General features: G+C 34.9%; 1 protein-coding gene across 1 annotated transcript in view; it reads right to left on the minus strand.

Annotated features, from left to right (window-relative positions):
* LOC143569591 (uncharacterized) overlaps positions 1 to 19,495 on the minus strand; it is a 40,935-nt gene extending 21,440 nt beyond the window's left edge. Inside the window, exon 1 of the mRNA XM_077055465.1 lies at positions 19,381 to 19,495. Within this exon, the coding sequence (XP_076911580.1) occupies positions 19,381 to 19,495 (115 nt within the window). The remainder of the gene's footprint in view (positions 1 to 19,380) is intronic.
* Between the last annotated feature and the right edge of the window lie 3,888 nt (positions 19,496 to 23,383).

Here is a 23,383-nt window from a genome sequence, read left to right on the forward strand (position 1 = left end):
TAACGATGTAATTATGCTGAGCCTACAAGTGAAACCTCTGTTAACCCAGAAACACATTTAATAACCTCTGGGGACACTGTTAACCCAGAAATACATTTAATAACCTCTGGGGACACTGTTAACCCAGAAACACATTTAATAACCTCTGGGGACACTGTTAACCCAGAAATACTTTTAATAACCTCTGGGGACACTGTTAACCCAGAACACTATTTCGGGTCTTACAATATTAGCAACTCAGACAATTACCATCTTAATACATTACCGTACGATTCCCGTACAATAAACATTATATAAATACATTCATTTCCATGCGATCGGCATGTACTTAAACACTTTGATAAAAACATGATTTCCGCCCCGGGAAAATATTTAAAACAGTTCAATAAAAAGGGCTCGTGAAACTCACCTTTTTGTGAGCAAAGATGTAATACTGTGCACAGCTACCGGTCCGGATCTGTAATACGATCCCTAAGTCGTTACTACACAATTTCTATTAATATAACTTAAATTCGTGTTAACCGGTACGTCTGGGGACACTGTTAACCCAGTACCGTACACGATCCGGGGACAATGTTAACCCTGAAACACTTCTCAGGACTTAGATTGTGATATCACTTAGAGTTCTTTAGTCAAAATTACCATTAGTTTGTTTTCTCGTTTTGCGTGCCTAGCACGGTTAACCGTCTTTATGTTTTCAAAAATGAGTTTGGTCACATACGACCCGAAAATAGTTGTTACTGATATTTTAATTAAAGTGGTGAAATTATAGCTCGGTTTAGACACCCCGTTTGGCCGCGGGGCCCGTTTCCGTCTTTAATATACCGGAAACTGCTAAATCGGGTAAAATTACCCAATTCATCCGAATTACTTTCGGATGATTTATTTTTACTTGATTAACTTAGTTTCATGAAAATAGTCCATTTTTAGGGTTTTTATACACAAGTCAGCTCGCTTAGGCGAACTTTGGCGGTTTACGCGTTTTAAGCTTTAAAAGTTTGTTTTTATGTTCTGTTTAGCACAAATAATTATCCGTTTAGTCTCGGATCTTGAAATTTTGCAAAAATCAGTTTTTGACTGTAAGGAATTTTATAAAAATATTTCCAGAATTAATCTTTATATTTAACATTTATTTATCTATTTTTAAACGTCATTTAAACACCAAACGACCTTAGAAAAATACCAAATTTTTCTGGGATGACTCCTGCCATCCATATAGTTCCCAGTAATTTTTACAGAACCAAAAACTCATTTTTCATGCCATTTTCACCAAAACCGAGCTAGAAAACCCTAGAACTCGTTTTACCGAAAAGCCTACTTAGACTTCTCTAATGGACCTGAAATTTTGTGTGTGACTTTTATATGTTATAAAAAGCTTATCTGAATTTTTCCAGAATTTTTCATGATGTTTAGCTATTTTTCACCATTTTTAGCCAAAACCGAGCATTAAATTCACCAAATATTCATCCTTTATCCAAAAATTACCAAAATTTCACAAATCTCATATTTTCATGTGTAGATCATCTCTGTGAAATTTCATGACCCAACTCTAAGTCTACCACAATCTGTCCAAATCACACAAATCATACGAAAAACCGAACTACCTTGTGTTTCTAGCTTTAGATCGCAAAGATCTTGCTTTCTAGCCTTTGCTAGCAACTAGATATAACACCTACAAGCACAATAACACCACACCAAGCAAGTTATACCCACAATCAAGCCATTCCTTTCATGGTTTCGGTTAAGACATCAAAACAAAGATTTTAACCGTAAAAATTCGTTTTTGACTCTTTTAACTCCTTTCTTGGACCAAGATCCCTTGTATAACTTGTATACATCACTTGAACATGCAAGAATCGGTTTCATCTCGGGCTTTCACCCATTTTTCACTTGAAACCTCATTTTCTCAAGATTTTGGAATTAAAAACCAAGATTAAACCATAATAACATGTTTATACCTTATGATTCTTGCTTAAAAACTTGGGTTTTTGGATGAATGTTGAAGAATGTTGAGAGAAATGTGGAGTTGAAGTGTTAAAAAAAGAAAATGATATGTGTGTGTGCACCATATGGACCGATCGGTCCATGTATGGTGTGGGGTGGGGCCCACATCTCAAACCTTGGCCACATATTTGGATTGTGTAATCCGGATAATGTTGTGGATAATCTGGTTCAGTTCGTTTTTCGGTTAAACACTTAATTCGGCTTAAAACGAGGCTAAAACGGTCGTTTTTCGGCTTAAAAATAAAATTTATATAAAACCGATTTAAAAACTTTAAAAAACTTAAATCATGACATTTATTGACTCAACACATCATATTGTCGGTCATTGTGAATCTTTTTCGGCTTGATCGATCTTCTCTTGCTTGGTTTGATGTTAAAGGTTTCGTTTATCGTACCGACGTACCAATAAATCGAAATCCTTTTTCTGTGCTATAATTCACTTATCCCGTAGCCTTAATACTTCGTAAACCTTACTAAACATCATATATTTCGTCTATAATGTAATCCCCGATTCGATCGGGTTTCAATAATCGTTCATCGGTTAATCGTAATTCCAATACGACTAGCTGTACATTCGAGTATAATTCATACTTGTGAATCTTATATACTCGTATAAACACATTATAATTTATATATTCAGTATTAAATAACACATAAATGGTATATTCCGGCTAGGGTATACCTGAATTTTCCGGAATCGTTACATCGCCGGGAGCGCGCATGCGACCCGATGTGACGTAGAGTGATCGCCGGGAGCGCGCATGCAATTCGCTGTTGCGTAGAGTGATCACCGGGGGCGCGCATGCGACCCGCTGTGGCGTAGAGTGATCGCCGGGAGCGCGCATGCGACCCGCTGTGGCGTAGAGTGATCGCCAGGGGCGCGTATGCGACCCGCTGTAGCGTAGAGTGATCGCCGGGGGCGCGCATGCGACCCGCTGTGGCGTAGAGTGATCGCCGGGGGCGCGCATGCGACCCGCTGTGGCGTAGAGTGATCGCCGGGGGCGCGCATGCGACCCGCTGTGGCGTAGAGTGATCGCCGGGGGCGCGCATGCGGCCCGCTGTGGCGTGTAGTGATCGCCGGGAGCGCGCATGCGACCCGCTGTGGCGTAGAGTGATCGCCGGGAGCGCGCATGCGACCCGCTGTGGCGTATAGTGATCGCCGGGAGCGCGCATGCGGAATCCGAAGTTGATCCACAGGGAGCGATTTTGATCCGCGGTGGCGCGCACGATCTAGAGATTTTGAATATCCACATCAGGTAGGTTTTATGTAAAACCAACAGATCTAATAGGATTTATAGATCTATGAATATGAAGTGTGACTGTTGCTCAAACGAACCCAGATCTGAAAAAATCATAACTAGATTTGGTATATTTCACTTAGAAAAAACACAGATCTAAGGGTTTTCCCCAAAAGTTCGGTGGTATTTCTTCCTGTGTATTTCCAGATCTGGAAGTATTTTTTAGATCTACGGATTTTTGGATTTCCATAGAACATATCTGAAAGAAGAAACCGTAGACCCGAGATATTGATGAACAGATCGGAGGGCCGAGACGAGAAGCGAAGCGTGGTTCATTGCCGTCCCACGGATGGCGCCAATGTCGAAGCACGAGATGAATCTGACCTGATCCATGACGATGTTTCCACGGATTTCGAGATGAACGAACCACGTCTTGATCTTCTTCTCCGGCTGGTTGGGATCTGCAATGACTTTTTGGGGGTGTGGAGGTGACCGCTAAGAAATCTCCAGGATCTCTTGTTCACAGATACAAAAATATGGTGGTGGCTCTTATTGAGAATAACCAACCCCTAATAAGGAGGTGGAGACCTCCTTATATAGGGAGCCTCATGGCCACCATCATGGTACCCTAATGGGCCTAGCCCAGTTAGGGTTACCTCCACAAAACCCCCTCAGCCCAATAACATTGTATTAGTCCATATAATAAAATAAGCCAAACATAATAAATTTAGGGTCGTAAAACCGGGTTTAGTACCATACCCCTACAACACACTTGAAACGTTAGCCGTAAATAAGTCTACAACTAACATACGAAATTACACTACTTCATTTAGTAACAAACGAAAGTGATTAAAGTAACTTATGGCCGATGATTTTGACATTTAAAATCAATTTGAAGATAAGAATCGAGATTACCTGTTACTTGAAAAAATCGATGTCTTCTTCGTAGATCGAACGAAAAGAGGGCTATCTAAAAATCATTGTAAAAGATCGATACAAACATATTATGTTTCTAATAGGAAACACGAGGTCGTAGTGTAACAAATCGGTGAAGATATTTGTCATAACATATCGATGTCGTTAGATACCCTAGGAGAGCAGCTGAGTGTTATGAGTTTTATAGGTTAGAGAGACTATATATAAGATCCATTTTGTGTGGGTTTCAAATATATTTAACATAACCCGACCCAGCGGGATTTTGCTTCAGAGAGGCATTCTACAGCCGCCATGTGTATTAGACATTTTACTTTATCAGAAAAAGGATGAATTTTATGCTACATATTTGTTTTATGGTTGTCGGATCTCAAAAACATCTTTTACAACCCTTAAAATGCCTCTAAAACGCTCAAAACGAACTTCAGGGGCTAAAACTACCAAAGTTGAAAAATCAGATTTTCCCTTTGTGACACTTAGCGCCGCGCTAAGTGGAAAGGGAAGAGCCCTTAGCGCCGCGCTAAAGAGCTCTGCAGCGGTGGATACGAATTTTGTTGTTTTGTGTTTCTTTGCCTCCTTTTTCTCCACCCATTTGCATGCAAACACTTGAATTAAATCCCATGCATGACCTATTCAACTTACCTTATAAAAATGCAAGCCTATTCCCTTCATTTTCCCTGCTTTTTTCATCAAATCTCTCTCTCAATCTAAGATTTCTAAGGTTATTATTCAAGTTCTTGGCAGTTTGACTTATTATTCAAGTTCTTGGCAGTTTGACTTTCTAAAGTCAAATTGAGTTTAATCTTACATTCTAACTAACTTCTTAGTAATTAAAGCTTGTTGTTACAACATATATACAATATACACCCCTTGTTTTCCTTCGGCTTTCACTACTCCGGTCACGGTCGGTTGAGGTGTCGTGCTACAAGGCAAGGCTTCATGGAGGACTATTATAATTTTTGGTAAACACTTTAATTTATGCTTTAATTTTGTTTATGCTTATTAATATTGTTTAGTCCTTACTTACTTTTAGTTTCCAAATAATGTTTAATAGTTCAATGATATTGGGTATGTGACCACCATTTTCGGTTTCATCCCGAGTCAAGAGCCGAACCAAAACCGCACTTTTGTTTTAATACTTTATTGTTAACATATTGTATGAAAGATTTGAGTAGTATTATTTTTAAGTTTATTTTAATGAGTTCTATGGTATTGAATATGTGGCAACCATCCTCAGTTTTATTCCGGGTCAAGGACCGAACCAAAACCGAACTTTTGTTTAAATGCTTTATATTTAAAATGATTTATTAATATGTTACAAGCAAAAATTGTCTATTATAATTTCTAAGTTCGTTTTAATAAGTTCTATGATATTGGGTATGATCCTCGGTCTTATTCCGACTCAAGGACCGAACCAAGACCGAACTAAACCGAGTTCACTCGCTTAAGACACACTAGTGTGTTTTGAGCCACCGAATCTCATATTTTCTCTAAAACTATTTTATAAAATAATTTTAAATGTTTTCTTAAAATACTTGGTATGTCGGATCCAACTTGATCTTATAACAAGGTTGAACCGATAAAGCCAAACACTCGCTTAACGGACGTTGAGGTTCTTCCAAATAGAACTACACACTTAGTTAAGTTTCTTTTAAATTTTATTGAGTTATCTCATGACATGTATCACTTTGGAATGTCAGGTTCAGACTTGACTATTTATCAAGACCCTAACCGACTAACCGAACACTCATTAAAATCCCGTTTTGGTATATCTAACAAAGGGTCTTGCAATATTGCATTTATACCCACATAGTTACTTAACATATGTTAAGTAAAACTAATGAATAGAATACCGAGACTCAATTTGAGTAAACTTACTTTTCAAAAACTGTTACTTTAATTTCTCAAGTATTTACATTTTAAACCTCAAACTTTGAATAATTATTTAACTTGTCATTATATTTTACTTTAAAGTCTTTCAAGACCATCTTCAAAACCGAAACCCTTTTAACCTAGACCTCACTCGTTGAACTTATTATCCCGGTTTATCACAAACAACCCTTCAAGTTATTTACTTCATGTGAGTACTTTTTCATCCCCCGTTTTCCATCTTACGTTTTGAGGGTGGCATTGCATACTTATTCAAATTCAAATGATTTATACTTATGTCTCAAACCACAAACTCTTTAGTATATGTTACTTCAATAAATGCTCGATTTGGTGTTATATCTTTACATGATTACATGATATATGTTTATTGCTTTAGGCGGGTTGGCCTCTATGAAACTATTAATTACGATCATACGCTCCCCTAACTATTTTAGCTTAATTGCTAGTAGCATAGGGCAACTATTATCCGAGTATATTTGGTTGTTACCATATAGAAAGGTGTCTCAAACTATTTACTATTTACATATCTAAATCGTTGCTATATTTTATTGTTCCATATACGAGTTGTGGATTTCATCTATTATATAGTTATTGTTCAAAACTATGAAAATTACTCACCAATATTCGTGTTGACAAAGTTTATTTTATACAATGTTACAGGTTTGATAATTGCTTGAACGAAGAATTGAGGAACGTAGCTTGTTTTGAGACCACTAAGAAAATTAGTTGAATAAGCAATATATATTTATTTACTTGTATTCAATTTGTTTTGTACGAACAAGATGTGTTTATTGATTTATGAAATTAATGAGTTGATTAAATATTGTCACTTTAATAGTGTCTTGTGTTCTTGGGCAATCGGTTGCACCCTGGCATGTTCCGCCGTCTTTGGTCGGGGTGTGACAGATTGGTATCTTAGCCATGACTATAGGATAGGTGGTTAGACTAACGACCTAGTATAGTTTATGCTTTAGGGTCCTTATACGTGTTGCCTATATGTGTTTACCCTACTCGATTGTTCATTACATTTATTTATTTTATCAAATCGTAAATATACACATACATACACTCTCATAATAATCTAAGGTATCCTTACCTCACCGCAAAAACATTAGTTTTTATTGTGTTTTATGGATCACGAGCTTAACTTGGATCATGTTGTTTCAAATCTCCTTAAAGATTGTCTCATATTAGACAACCACTTTAAGCTGTCGAATGCAAGCGTTCCGGTTGCCTCCTTACATTTTAATGTTAAGACATAAAAGCCACGGTGCTACGTGGACTAGTTTTTTAACACCTCGTTGTATCTAAAATTTTATTTGGTTGTTACTATCGTGATTTGAGTCGCAAACATGAAAGACGCGGTAATACGTGCACATGTTCGACTCCACCTTTTATCTCATTTTTTATTTAAGATTTATCGTCGGGACGTCAAGTCATGGTGGTTCATGCACGATTTTTACGCCTTTGTAAGGCCCCTGTTCCGGTGCCCTACTTTAACGTTGGATTTACTCATAAACACAGTTCTAAATATCATAGTGAATTAAAAGTTTTCGTGGAATATTATAACTTCAACCATATTTTAGAAAATCATAACATTCTTGTTTAAAACATTCAAATTATCTTAACATAAAACATCATAACTTTTCATCACTAGATGTCAGTCAGCTCAGTCCATGCCATGTGTTCCCCTCAAGCTAGCTCCTTCATCCTATTTGCATGCGTGCATACTAAAAGTCAGCTACGCTGAGTGAGTTTTAGTTAATCAGACAACATACATTACATTCATATATATATATATACATATCCGTAGATACATATTACATACTTAACTTGCTTCTTTCATTCATACATACACTCATACATATATTCATACTTCTATACTTCATACTTGCATTGTTCCATACTTTCATACTTTCTTTCTTTCATACTTTCATTCATACATAACTATCTATATGTTTTTAAGAACATTTCGCCCTATAACCTTTGCAGATATTATTAGGGTCTGTACCCTACATTCGTAGATATCATTAGGGTATGTTCCATACATTCGCAGGTATTATTAGGGTCTGTTTCCTACATTAGCAAATATTATTAGGATCTGTTCCCTTCATACGCAAATATTATTAGGGTCTGTTCCCTACATTCGCAGATATTATTAGGGTCGGTTCCCTACATTCGCAGATATTATTAGGGTCTGTTCCCTACATTCGCAGATTTTATTAGGGTCTATTCCCTACATTCGCTTAACAATACTTTCATACTAGCATTCATACGATTTCATGCATACCCTGATTTATCATTCATACACACTTTATACACATTTACATATTCTAACACTCACCTTCCTTGGCGATACGTGTAATATCCGAAGATCGTTCACGTACTGAAAAGCATTCATTCATAACGTCGATAACTATCACACATATCATATATGGCATACACTTACCACTTAAAGTAAGTGTATTAACTATTCACATTGAGTATGCACACAGCCCCGAAAACATAACAAGGAAATGGGGCTAGAAACTCACCTGAATGCGGTTACGTTCAAAGTTAATGGTAATCCCTTTCTTTAGTCATGTACGGATAACTGTATATTAACTGCAAGTATCAATTAACTAATTATATGCTTTTCATACTTTTAGATTTCATCATAAGTTTGATTCTAAACTAATCTAATCGAATTCTCACCTTTCTATTCGAATGGACTTTCTATTCGAGTGGCAGATTCTATTCAAATGGACTTTCTATTCGAATGGCAGATTCTATTCGAATGGACTTTCTATTCGAATGACATATTCTAATCTAATGGACTTTCGATTCGAATGGCAGATTCTAATCGAATGGCATTCTAATCAAATGACCATTCGATTCGATTACTTTCTATTCGATTCGAATACTTTTCTATTCGATTACTTTTCTATTCGATTACTTTCTAATATCTCCTTTATACTCGTTTTACCCGTTTAAACGATGAAACGGGTTATGAGCCATAACGAGTTCTTTTTATCCTTTAACTTGGCCCAAACATCATCCATATTGGCCGTTTCATTCCAACATCTCGTTTACATTCAAGTTTATATTTTCCTTGTATAATAAGGCCCGATTTACTATTATACCAAGTTTCATGCAAAAACGACTTCGTTTACCCATCCTTTTCGCAAACCGAACACTACTCGTTTTACCCAAATGAACCAACTAAACCGTTTACTATCAAGTTCATTACTTTATCAATAATCATGACCCGATCTATCATCCTACTAAGTTTCATGCAAATCCGTGCACGTAAGTAAGCTTTTCTAACAAAAGTGTACCTTTGAGGTTTATGTCTGAAATCACTCGAGAAGACCAAAACCATATCAACAAAATCCGATTTTAGTGACTCAAGTCGCCACGCCACCGGGTTGTCGAGCCCTACCAGTGCCGCCCACTGATGCCGGAATCCGCCGATACAGTCGCCGAAAAACTCCATTTGTAGCTGTAACGGTTTTGCTGATAAAAACCGGACTTCGCGACCTCCGATTGAAGATCTGATCGGTTGAAATCTTCATTTATATTCCATGAATACTCAATTAAAATTTGAGACCGACGTAACAACTCGGATTTTCAATTAAGATTGTATCCGTAACCCGACCAATTTAATTTTTCGGATAATTTAATTAGTAAAAATCACGTTTATCGAGTTATTATTATAATGTTATTATATTTATTAAATAGACCCGTTTTATCTTTGAAATATATTCAAAACTAACCCTAAACTATAGTTTAACCTCATTTTGCTTCCGTCCGAGAAGTTGAGGGACCTTTTTGCAAAACTGAATAATTAATATTTTATAATTCTTTTACCCATTTACCCCAACATTAATCCAAAACCCGTAATTGACCTGTTTACGTATCTTGCACCTTAATCTTTGCTCTATAGATGGAATTGATTATAACAAATCGTTTATACGTCTAACACGACTCACACCGACACTGTAATTATAGAAATACGATAAAAAACGATCTCTTTATTATATTAAGAAACTTGTCAATATAAAAAGATTCGTATATATTATCACAGATGATAATAACACGATTAAACTTGTTTACACCTCCTTCTTGACATCGCGATCAAAAGCCCTAACACTAATTGCTTTAAGTTGCATCCCAGCCCCGTGTTCGTAATGGTTTATGGTCGTCGGGTTGCCTCGCCGTTTGCCTCCAATCCTGCATCGTTTAAGGTAATTGTATTATGCATCGTGTTCGCGCCAACTTGCTTAACAATAACCCTCTCGTTAATTAACCAATCATAAACTGGTTTAACGAATTGAAGTATTAGGATTTATAGGTTTTGGGGGTTTTGGTGTAACTATTTAAAATACACAGTTTTCATTTATAACTCAGTTGTCACGTTGGATCAGTTGGTCTTGTCTGTCTGTGTGTTGAATTGAGACGGCTTGCTGCGCGGGTTCGAGTCCCGGCAGCCTCGTTTTGCAGCTTTATTTTTGGAAAATGCATTATTGTTTATTAATATATCATATAAAAACATATATCTATAATATAAATGCTATAATTGTTATAAATCTTGTAACTAATTAATATTTTGTTAAAAACCGACATGTTATATAGTCACATTTATGAACTTTAGTTAAAATCGTATATATGTGTGTGTGTATATATATATGCATATATATTTTTTAGTAATTAAAATTTTTTAACGAGATTTAATATAAAGTTTATATATATTTAAATTTTTATCACGTTAATTAATATATTAAAATATAATATATAAATTCAAGTGTTTTATAAAAAAAGGAGATCATATTATATATAAATAGTATTATTTACTATTTAGCATTTATTATTAAATACTTATTTAAAAGAAATCCTTATTGACAATAAAGTATATATAAAAAAAGTTATTTTTTTATTTGAAATGAACTAATATATTATTATAGATTATAAAATCTTTATAAATATTTATTTAAGTATTTTAGAGTAAGTATTTAACTAAATCATATTATTTACGATAAAATTTCGATAATAAAATTTATAATAAATCTAAAGAAATTAAATAATAAATATTCTCGTCAAGAACACTCGATCATCAAATCCCGAACCTCTACTAATTTTAGCTTCGTTATTATTTTCATATTTATTTTATCAATTATTGTAATTAGGATTTCCGTTGGTAAATCCCGAAGACTTGACTTACCGCTTTCTTATTTAATCATTATCTCTTGCTTAATCACTAAGGTGAGTATTTCACTACCTCATTTTACTTATTTTAACCGTCCTGGCGACATATGAGTTCGTAGATTTTTTTTATATTATATAGTACTCAACTGCAATTGTTTATCCTTGTGTGTTTATCGTTTTGCCTAACTTGCTATTTGCTTACTTGCTTTATTTGAACGCCATTTGCTCATTTCGGTAACCGATGTCCATTTTCATGGCACGGTTTAGGACTTGCTTGGTATCAATGTCCATTTATATGGATTGATTGAGCCATTTCTTTATGGTTTGGTTGCTTGTTTATATGTTATGGTTTGTTTGATTGTTATGTGCTATGGCTTAACTGTATATCTCACAGAAACAGTTTGCACTTTTACTTATTATTATTATAGTGTCTCAAATTTGGTGTTATACTCACTCAACCTAGCGTTGACAAAACCTATTTGTATTTTTAATGCATATGCAGGTTATCGTGTGACGCGATTATCAAGATTGTTTGAAGCAACTTAGGATGCATGTTAGAGAAGAAGATACAAGAATTAAATTTTGGTTGTTTATTTTACTTGTTTATTTATGAGTTTGATGTACTTGACTATTTAATAAAATTTAATAAATATTGACACTTCTAATATTGCATAATAGTACCTTGAGAGCTGTGGCAGTCAGTTCACGCCCGACATTTCCGCCGTAGATTGGGGTGTGACGGATTGGTATCAAAGCCGAAGGTTTAAGATAGATCGTTAGTGGTGCCATAGTAACATGCTTAGGAGCCCCATACTTGCTTATCGGTTTGCCTTATGTGTTCGAAATTAATTGTTTACAGCTTTCTTAGATAATTATTTAATGATTATATATTATTGTATTATCATTCACACACACACACACAACTCTAAGGCTATGCCTCAACCTTCAAAAAAAATTTTCGTGAATATTCTAAATCAAAGTAGATTGCCTTTTTGTTATTGGGAAATTCTTTAAGAATTCCCTAGTTTTGTTTTTACTCCTTCATCTTAAGGCTATGTAGCATGACAAGTTCCTCTTGGCCAAAGAGGAACACAACTGTCATACGACCAACATCTTAGGTTGATTTTAACCGAATTCACGGTGGTTCGTGGCTAAACTCGGTTTTCCCGATTGTTGTGTTTTGTTATTTAAATGATTAGTTGGGTGAAAAATCCATGGAACCCATGGGCACTCATAGTATCCATTTCTCAGTTTTTTTTATGTTTTTGTTGGAGTTCATCATACATGGTGGTTCACGGGATGTTCCAACTACTCATATTTCTTTCGTTTGTTCGTTATTTAGTATTGCCGGTTAAAACAACATGTAACGCTCATTGGGCCGACAAACTATGTTGTATTGTTAATTCGTTAATTAGTTAGGACAATCAAAATGCCATGTAACGCTCATGGGCTGCCCAACTCAGTTGTTTTTATTCGTTAGTTTCGTTGGGCCATTCAAATTGCCATGGAAAGCTCATGGGAGACCAACATCCACAAATATATTTCGTTAGTTTATTGTAAAATTTACTTAATAAAAAAAATCTAAATTTTAAACTGACTTATCCCCCCGTGTAGTCATCACACATTAATCATATTAACTACATTATCTAATAACTATTTACGCAATCTACCCCTCTCATCTTATAATCTTTTACTTTTAATCCTCATGATGCGACGCAATCCCCTATTTCTTGAAAGCAAGATTATTATAAGTTATTTAACTCAATTAAACTGTTATTAGTTTCCTCAACTTATCCTTCATCTTGTAAATCTTTATTTATGGTCCTCATAGAATGTCTCACTTAAGTAACCACCGTCGTCCTCGACATCAATCGTTTGGTTCTCATGACCACCGCGTGTATAGCCAAGTAGTTAACTACTGCAACCTCTAAAATATAAAATCAAATTCAAAATATTAATACAACCAATTCAAACTTGTTCACTAACTTCCTTGATTGAATATTTAATTCATTTACTTATACTCATCCTCGCGACAACAACAAGCACAAGTCTAATCATAAAAACTATGTTGTTAATCAAATCAATCATCAACCTTGACAAAAACAAAGTATCCAGAGCAAGAAACTTTCCATCGGTATTCAATCGATATGCCCCACTAGTAACTCTCATCATTCGACCCAATCCTCATGTCGTTTTTGCACCCAATGTAATCGCTTCGATCATCTTTGCATATACTTGCCCTACACCGCCTAATGCACAAGCCGTCTCGCAACAACTTACTCCTCATGCTCAACCTGATGCCCCTACTACCCATGCTTGCTACCATTCAAAGGACCCTAATCCTCTCAATGATATGTACCCTCATATTATCCATGCCAATCAAGTTCAAACTATAGTTACACCCTACTACATTACCCATCAAGTCCCAACTTGTCGACCCTTTGTCCTTCAAGCTCCTTTCGTCAAGCTAGATCATTCATACTTAGTCCAAACTTATCAGATTCTGCACCCGCAAAAACAAGTTTACCAAGCCTACCCTAACCAATCAACCCTCTTGCAAACCATTCGAGCTCCAGTTCCCCAAGCAATGTCCGATCAATCTATCATGACTGCTCAAGCCCTCATGGATCAAATCACCCAAGACGCTTAAGTTTCAAGACATGCGCTACTGAAGATTTAAACTACTAGAAGACTTTGCCGCTCGTCATATTCTATCTTACTTGAAGATGACTTTTCTTTCTTGTATCGACTATTTAATAAATTTTGGATTAATGTTTTTTGAGTTATTGAAGTACTAATTAAGATTTTCTATTGTTATGCCTTTCGAGCAAAGTAAAAGTTATCGAAGGGTTATTTTATTAAGTTCCTTATTATTAAATAGCCAAACTATAAACTTTTATTTATTTAAAATATGTCTCACTTATAACTCTTTTACCTAAAAAGATTTTCATTGAAATTATATTTTCAAACATTTTTGTAAATCCACATGATAAGACGAGTTATGTGGACCATCCGACGATCTAAATAATTATGGTCCGGAACATAATTATTGAAGTCCTCGTATGGAAATCATGATGTGTAAGATTGTGTGTCATAATATAGAATCGAAAATAGTTGAGATAACGGTACAAATGTAAAAATGATAAGGACATGGTGGATACGCCGCTGGTACATCCTATATAAGTTGAGATAACGGTACAAATGTAAAAATGATAAGGACATGGTGGATACGCCGCTGGTACATCCTATATATAAGTGCCCTTGTCGGATTTGCATTTGGAGCGTTATTTTAACTATTCAATGTTATGTGCTATGATAAATTTTTAAATTTTATTTTAAAATTTTCTTTTCCTCAAAATCTAATGGTGTTGTTATAGTTTTCTCGAATTTTGGGACGAAATTTCCTAAAGTAGGGGGAGACTGTAACAAATTTTCAATTAAGACTGTATTTGTAACCCAACCTATTTTAATTTTTCGGATAATTTAAACAGTAAAAATCACGTTTATCGAGTTAATATTATAATGTTATTAAATTTATTAAGTAGACCCGTTTTATCTTTAAAATATATTAAAAACTAACCCTAAACTGTAGTTTAACCTCATTATGCTTCCATCCAAGAAGTCGAGGGACCTTTTTGCAAAACTGAATAATTAATATTTTATAAGTATTTTACCCATTTACCCAAACCTTTATCCAAAACCCGCAATTGACCTGTTTACGTATCTTGCACCTTAATCTTTGCTCTATAGATGGAATTGATTATTACAAATCATTTATACGTCTAACACCGACACTGTAATTATAGAAATTCGATCAAAAACGATCTCGTTTATTATATTAAGCAACTCGTCAATATCAAAAGATTCGTATATACTATCACAGATGATAATAACACAATTAAACTTGTTTACACCTCCTTCTTGACATCGCGATCAAAAGCCCTAACACTAATTGCTTTAAGTTGCATCCTAACCCCCCTGTTCGTAAAGGTTTATGGCTGTCGGGTCGCCTCACCGTTTGCCTCCAATTCTGCATCGTTTAAGGTAATTATATTATACATCGTGTTCGCGCCAACTTGCTTAACAATAACCCTCTCGTTAATTTAACAATCATAAACTGGTTTAACGAATTGAAGTATTAGGGTTTATAGGTTTTGGAGGTTTGGGTGTAACTGTTTAAAATACACAGTTTTCGTTTATAAATCATTGTCACGTTGGATCAGTTGGTATTGTCTGTCTGTGTGTTGAATTGAGACGGCCTCCTGCGCGGGTTCGAGTCCCGGCATCCTCGTTTTTCACCTTTATTTTTGGAAAATGCAGTATTGTTTATTAATAGATCATATAAAAACATATATCTATAATATAAATGCTATAATTGTTATAAATCTTGTAACTAATTAATATTTTGTTAAAAACCGTCATGTTATCTAGTCACGTTTCTGAACTTTAGTTAAAATCGTATATATGTGTGTGTGTGTATATATGCATATATATTTTAGTTATTAAAATATAAAGTATATATATATATATATTTAAATTTTTATCACATTAGTTAATTAATTAAAATATAATATATATTCAAGTGTTTTATAAAAAACAGGGGATAATATTATATATAAATAGTATTATTTACTATTTATCATCCATTATTAATACTTATTTAAAAGAAATCGTATATATAAAAAAAGTATTTTTTTTATTTGAAATAAATTAAACTCTTATTATAGATTATAAAATCTTTATAAATATTTATTAAGTATTTTTGAGTAATTATATAACTAAATCATATTATTTACGATAAAATTTCGATAATAAAATTTATATTAAATCTAACGAAATTAAATAATAAATATTCTCGGCAAGAACACTCGATCATCAAATCCCGAACCTCCACCTACTTTAGCTTCGTTATTCTTTCCATATTTATTTTCTCAATTATTGTAATTTGGATTCTCATTGGTAAATCCCGAAGACTTAAGTTACCGCTTTCTTATTTAATCATCATCTTTTGCTTAATCGCTAAGGTGAGTATTTCACTCCACTCTTTTACTTATTTTAAACGTTTTGGGGACATATGCGTTCGTAGATATTTTTATATTATATAGTACTCAACTGCAACTGTTTATCCTTGTGTGTTTATCATTTTACCTAACTTACTATTTGCTTACTTGCTTTATTTGAATGCTATTTGCTTACTTCGGCAACCGATGTCCGTTTTCATGACACGGTTTAGTCCTTGCTTGGTAACAAATTTCCATTTATATGGATTGGTTGAGCAATTTCTTTATGGTTTGGTTGCTTGTTTATATGTTATGGTTTGTTTGATTGTTATGTGCTATGGCTTAACTGTATATTTCACAGGAATAGTTTGCACTTTTACTTATTATTATTATAGTGTCTCAAATTTGGTGTTATACTCACTCAAACTAGTGTTGATAAAACCTATTTGCATTTTAACGCATATGTAGGTTATCGTGTGACGTGATTATTAAGATTGTTTGAAGCAACTTAGGATGCATGTTAGAGAAGAAGATACAAGAATTAAATTTTGGATGTTTATTTTATTTATTATGAGTTTGATGTACTTGACTATTTAATAGAATTTAATAGATATTGAGACTTCTAATATTGCATAATAGTACCTTGAGAGTTGTGACAATCAATTCACACCCCCGACATTTCCGCCGTAGGTTGGGGTGTGATAACCGATCCGACGGTTAGATATCCGGGAATCATCGTGTCTTTGTGGGCTATTTTCTCAAAAACGGGAATTGGAGAAGTGTGTGTTTTTTATGGTGTAGGCTATGGTGTAAAGATGGATGAAAATGGAAAGGATTAAGGTTTAATAGGTATTTATACTCCCTTAAGCCCATGGACCTTAGTCACATCTTTCGTTTTTTGTCCATAAAATTAATTCCATCTAATTAGAATACTTATCTTTCCATCTTTATTATTTTATTATTTCCCTACTAACTCAAGTAAACTATTCCACCATAAATAAATAATATATTAAATATTAGTTTTAGAAATTTCGGGATGTTACAAGTCTACCCGCCTTATAAGAGGTTTTGTCCTCGAAACATACTTAGTCCTTGTAAAATGAATACTTCCTTTATTCACATCCTTTCTTTAGCATCCTGACTTACTGGTTTATACTTTGTCTTAAAATCAGTGAGTGATGTCAATTAGTTTTAGCTTTCTTAGGTATCTTGTCCATGAAGTCCTCAATGATACGCTTCCTTATCCAGACTTTGCAAGTGCATATCACTTCCACAAGCATGCTCTTCTTTCTTGTCCTTTAAATAGAAACATTGCACTTACTATCATTACACTTAGCACTGAATGACCATTCCGTCCAATTAAAATCTTTTGCAAATATACTGCTTTGCAATGCGTTCAAAACACATTAATTCCAAAAGGAAACCTTTCCAGTTCCTCCTTTGTCTATTCCTTGAGATAGAACACTTCTTGCAATTCTTGAGCACACCATTGCATAACTTGTCGGAAAACAACTTAAGTTACCACTTAAACCTTCTTTCATTCTCAGCTCTGCATCAACACGTAGGGTTCATGAGTTATAGATGTCTATGGTAGCTTAATCATAAAGTCCATGATGATACATCTTCCTTTCTTGACTAATCAAGTCTCATGTGGTCCTCTGAATATTGTTGTTTGCTGTTGCATATCAGGCTGCCTGATATTTTACAACTATTCATATGAACCGACTTCTTTTCCGGACATGTCTTGACCTTTATATGAACATTTATAACACCATTCCATCCTTTCCGTTCTAGAGGAATTTGTTACCTACTAATCATTCTTGTCAAGACTCAATTCGAGTATACATAAGTCTAAACCATATCCACGCTTTCCTTGCATGTCTTTCCATATTTTGTCCTTAGTTTCTTGCATCCTCTTGCTGCATTACTGCCGGTTTCACCTTCGTAACACTTGTTCTAGTCCGTGTAGGCAAAGTATCATGTTGTTCGACAACTATCACATACCATGGACTCATCTTCATTTGACTTAACTTAAGGGTTTCACTTTCATCAGTATATGCCTTCATTGTACTCAAATTCCTTCCTTTCGAAACCTCGATGTAAACCGACTATCTATATATGAAACAATTGACAACGACACTCCATGGCTTGTCACAATCTTGCTAATAAGCTCCTTAACTAACATTTCCGATGAGATAGCTTATCGTATTGGTATAAAGTGAGCACCGTTCTTCAAACGGTCCACAATCACCCATATAGTATCATGGTTTCTAGATATACACGGTAGCTTAGTTATGAAATCCGTTGTGATGCGTTCCCGTCTCCATCCTGGTGTTTCTAATGGTTGTTCCTTTCCATGCAGCTTCTGATGTTCTGCCTTGACTTGCAAGCAAGTCAAACACTTACTGACATATCATATCACTGCGTTTTACATACTCTGCCACTAGTAGTCAATCTACAAGTCTTGATACATCTTGGTGGACCTCGCATGTCTACAGAATCCACATGTGACCAAATCTGATTCTCACATCGTAAGAATTATCTTTCAAATCTCTATGTAACCTGATAATTCATTCCTATCTTTTTTTTATCTTGCTCTCATTTTTTATAACTTCTATTGTGTCTCGCAAATCTGTTCATTAAATTCGAAGTGCTAACTAATTTATACAACTTAATCGTCGTAATAACCTCTCCACCATTACGACTTATTGCGTCAATGACCTCGTTAGCCTCACTAGGACAATACCCATCTTCCTGTCTCATATTCCGTTCTTTCTGCTTGAAGAGATATCCAACCTTTTATGACATGTATTAATGATACACCTTGAAAACTTAGAATACAGTTACTATTTCTTCAGCATTTCCAACACTTCTCTCAAGTGTTCACCATGGTCGAACTTATCAAAACTATCATCTGTGAAGACAATGACATATTTGTCCAAATTTTGGATGACATGCCCTATTCATCATAACCATAAGTGTTGCTTGAGCATGCGTCTATCCAAATGATATTAAGAGAAACTCGTAGTGTTCATATCGCATCTGAAATGTTGTCTTAGGAATGTATGCCTCTTTCACTTTCAACTGATGATAGCCTGCTCTGAGGTCTATTTGCGAGAACCAATTCGCACCTTGCATTTGATCAAACAAACCATCCAATTGTGACAACGGATATCTGTTCTTCACAGTAAGCTTGCTTAAATCGTAGTAATCTATACACATTCTCATACTTCCGACTTTCTCCATCATGAACATCATTGGTACACCCCGCAGGGAAATACTCATGATTAAAATACCTTCGTCGAGGAGTTCTTGCAGTTGGGACATTAACCCTTTCATCTCGGACGGTGCCAGGTGGTAAGGTGCCTTTGCGACGGATTGTGCTCCTGGTATTACTTTAATCGAGAATTCTACTCTTCGTTCTGGTGGTAACCCTGGAAGGTCCAATGGGAACACTCCGGATAGTCAAACACTATAGGAACATCTTTCACTTCTTTCGTCTCAGCCGTAGCTTTGACAACTGATGCGGTCTAAAATATACATATAAATATATAAATGTTTCCTACACTTTAAAATAATTTTTGGGCTAGGTTTTTAGTAAATATTATTCTTAAGTGTCTCATATTTGTATTTTAAAAGTTTCACAAAACTACGAGCTCAATGCTATATTTTAGATTAAATATACACTTTGTGTTTAAACACATATATTTTTTTAATATAAAATAAAAGGAGTGAACTACGGTTTTCGTCCCCGTGGTTTGTCCCAATACACGGTTTTAGTCCAATAGTTTCAAATTTGCGATTTTCGTCCCTGTGGTTTCATTTCACTTGCAATTAAACCCGAATTCATTAACCCCGTTAAGTTTGGTCGTTAAACACATCAGCGTGCCCCTCACGCGAGGGGCATTTTTGCCCCTTTTCTCCCCAAATAAACTCAGTCGTAATTCGCAAGCCCCCCCTCACGTGAGGGGCTCGGGTTTAGTTGGGGAAAAACGACAAAGTGCCCCTCACGTGAAAGGTACTCTGATGGGTTTAGCGACCATACTTAACGGGGTTAATGAATTCGGTTTTAATTGCAGGTGAAATGAAACCACATGGACGAAAATCGCAAGTTTGAAACTATTGGACTAAAACTGCGAATTTAGACAAACCACAGGGACGAAAACCGCAGTTTACTCAAATAAAAGAATTAAATTAAACTAAAATTGTCTAAATGTAATATGCGATATTGCTTTCTTATGTCAACAATTTGTTGACTTTAATTCAAACATCAAGTAATTATTATTATATAGTTAAATTAAGAAATTATTAAATATGCAGGGGCCCATATGAATATGTAATCACACAATTGAAGAATCTTTCAAGACAAGAAAAGAAAAAGAATACTAAGGTTACAAGTTTGACAAGAGTAAATAAAAAGCGAGGCGCCCCTGCTGGCTGTTGGGGTTTGACAAGAGAAAAAATAAAATAATAGGAGGAGCAAGTCTTTGGTTCGAGGAGAGAACGCCTGGGTTTAACACCTACTCATCCAAACGTCATTCTTATTTGGTTTGAATTTATTGTTTTCGTCATGAATTCATTATTTGAACTTAGTTATTTTCTTTTGTTCTTGAGTATGGTTGTTGGCTAAACCTTTAGACCGCCTAGGTTTATGATGAACTTTTGTTGATTTTGAATTTTGGTTTGGATTTATTTTTTGTTATGGTTTATGACTAAGTAACAGGTTTCTTGATTTTTCGTTCGATGCATATGTGTGCTTAAGTTTGTTTGGTGAGTTTTATTGTTTCACGATTTCCTTGGTGATTGTCTGTCATATAATAGGATTCTGTTAGGTCATTTACTGTGTGCTTTTGACTAGTTTATGGTTGATTTGCAATAATACCATATGAACAATATTAATAAATCAAGTAGACCTAAGTGTGCTGCTAATCTAAATAGTTGTAAGGTGATAGATTATTTGATAGGTCTTTGTTGATTAAGATTGCTAGATTTAGTTCTTCGTAAGGAGTCCGTTTAGGTTTAATTTATCAGCTTTGTCTATCTAGTAGAGTGATTTAACTACCTTTGATTTCCGTGCTGTAAGGTAGGATTTCTTATAGAGGTACTTGTCATAAAATAAATTAGCGATCGTAAATGAGTCTAATTAAAACAGGTAATTTTAATAGCTTATTAGGATTCCATAGGTGACTTCTTGAGAAAGGTCAAGGGTGCTCGGTTTCCCATTAAGTGAATAATTTAAGCTCTCGGTTCTATAACTTAGCATTTTCCAATCATTTGATAATTGATGCATTAGGGATTCTAGCCTAGGTGGTTGTTCGTCATCATCTGATTTAAGTCCAGGTTAAAGTCGTCTTAAGTTTTATTAATTAATTTTAATATTAATTTAATATTAGTTTTTAGTAAAACACCCCAATAATAATAAATAGATAGTCGTGTCTGTAGTTGAGTCTAGTCTAGTTAATTTACGTAATTTAAAGAGTCTCGTGGGTTCGATATCCGGACTTAGTTAGCTGTACTAGAGTCGACTGGTTCAGTTGCCGGTTAGTAGTTTTAGTTAAGTTAAGAGTCTAGAATTATTACTTAGTGTCTAGATTAGCATAATTTTAGTTAATAATATTATAACTACTTTTAGCACATAAAGTTTTTGGCGCCGTTACCGGGACTCTTGGCGATTGCGTTATTAGTTTTACTTGGACTTATTTGCTACATACGTGCTATTTGTTTTATTTTCGTTTGAGTCGTAGGAGTCTATGTAGTTTTTATTTTATTTTATTTTTCTTTTTTTTTTAAATTTTTTCTTTTTGTTTTTTTTTCGAGTCTATTTTGAGTCGTAGGAGTTAGGTAATATAGTTTAGTTTAATTTCTTTTAATTAGTTTAGTTTTCTTTAATATATTTTTTATTTTACTACTATTTGGTGCTCGTGATCATTTTCTGTTTAAGTTTATCTTTGCAGTGATCTTCATGGATTGTTACTACGGGGCCAGAGTTGAAGAAAATCCTCATAAAGATCAAAGAGGTTTAACTCTATGGGAGTCACAAATACAGGAAATTATGGACCACCTAGATAAAAACATCTACCAGCCTAAATTCTGCGTGGTGTATGATAGGATGGGGAATATTATCGGTTGTAAAGACTCAGCTGGCCCAATGATGGATCACATACCACATCCAGAAGAGATATTATACGATGTTTTACGTGCCATCCATAGCATTAATCCAAAAGCACCACTTTCAGATATCATCGATGATTTCCGATCGGGCTTAAAGTATCAAATACAGTTTAACGAGCCGACGATCGAGTTTGAGGATGTTGGGTTGCAGGATAAGATAGGGGATCGTATTCCCTCTTGGGAGGATGAGTTTAAGGATGAATTTGGTGAAGATTTGACGGGTTTAGCTGATGTGGATTTGAGTTATTTTAACCCCGAAAGAGATATTGAGGAGCTTGAAGTTTTGTTATTCGGGGAGCCGGTTAAGAAACTAACTGTCAAAGAGGAATCACAAGAGATATCTGAAGAATTGAAGAGTAAATAATTGTATCTCATTGTGAAAGATGAATTACGTCTGCATGGTAAAGCGGATATGTTTTTAGAAATAGTTGTTCGTGGATCGCCACGTAAATCAAGGGCCCCAAGAAGGAAGATATTTGGGCTCAGTAATCAAAGTGTGCCGAATTTGTCTGTAAAGCCCCGTTACCGGTAACCCTACTTTGGTGTTGGATTTACTCATAAACATAGTTCTACAAATCAGAATTAATTAAAACTTTACGCGAAATATAAAACTTCAACCATAATATCTTACATAACCTTCAAATCTTGTCTTATAAAACATTCATAGTCATTTAAAACAAAACATAGTCTTTAAAACATCACAGCATTTCTTCGAGATGCCAGTATCTTCGATTCCATGCCATGTGTCTTCAATCACGCGAGCTGCCTCAACCTATTTGCCTGCGTGCGTACTAAAAGTCAGCTACGCTGAGTGAGTTCTAGTTAATCACATAACTTACTTTACATACACATATACGTGCCCGTAGGTACGTATTACATACTTAACATGTCCATCATTCTTTCATATACATTCATAACTAACCTTACGTTATAAAGAGCATTCGCCCTACATACCTCGGATAT

Source organism: Bidens hawaiensis, unplaced genomic scaffold (assembly GCF_021521415.1).
Source record: "Bidens hawaiensis isolate Kalapana, Puna unplaced genomic scaffold, B.hawaiensis_p1.1 tig00024620_1, whole genome shotgun sequence".
NCBI classification, from domain to species: Eukaryota; Viridiplantae; Streptophyta; class Magnoliopsida; order Asterales; family Asteraceae; genus Bidens; species Bidens hawaiensis.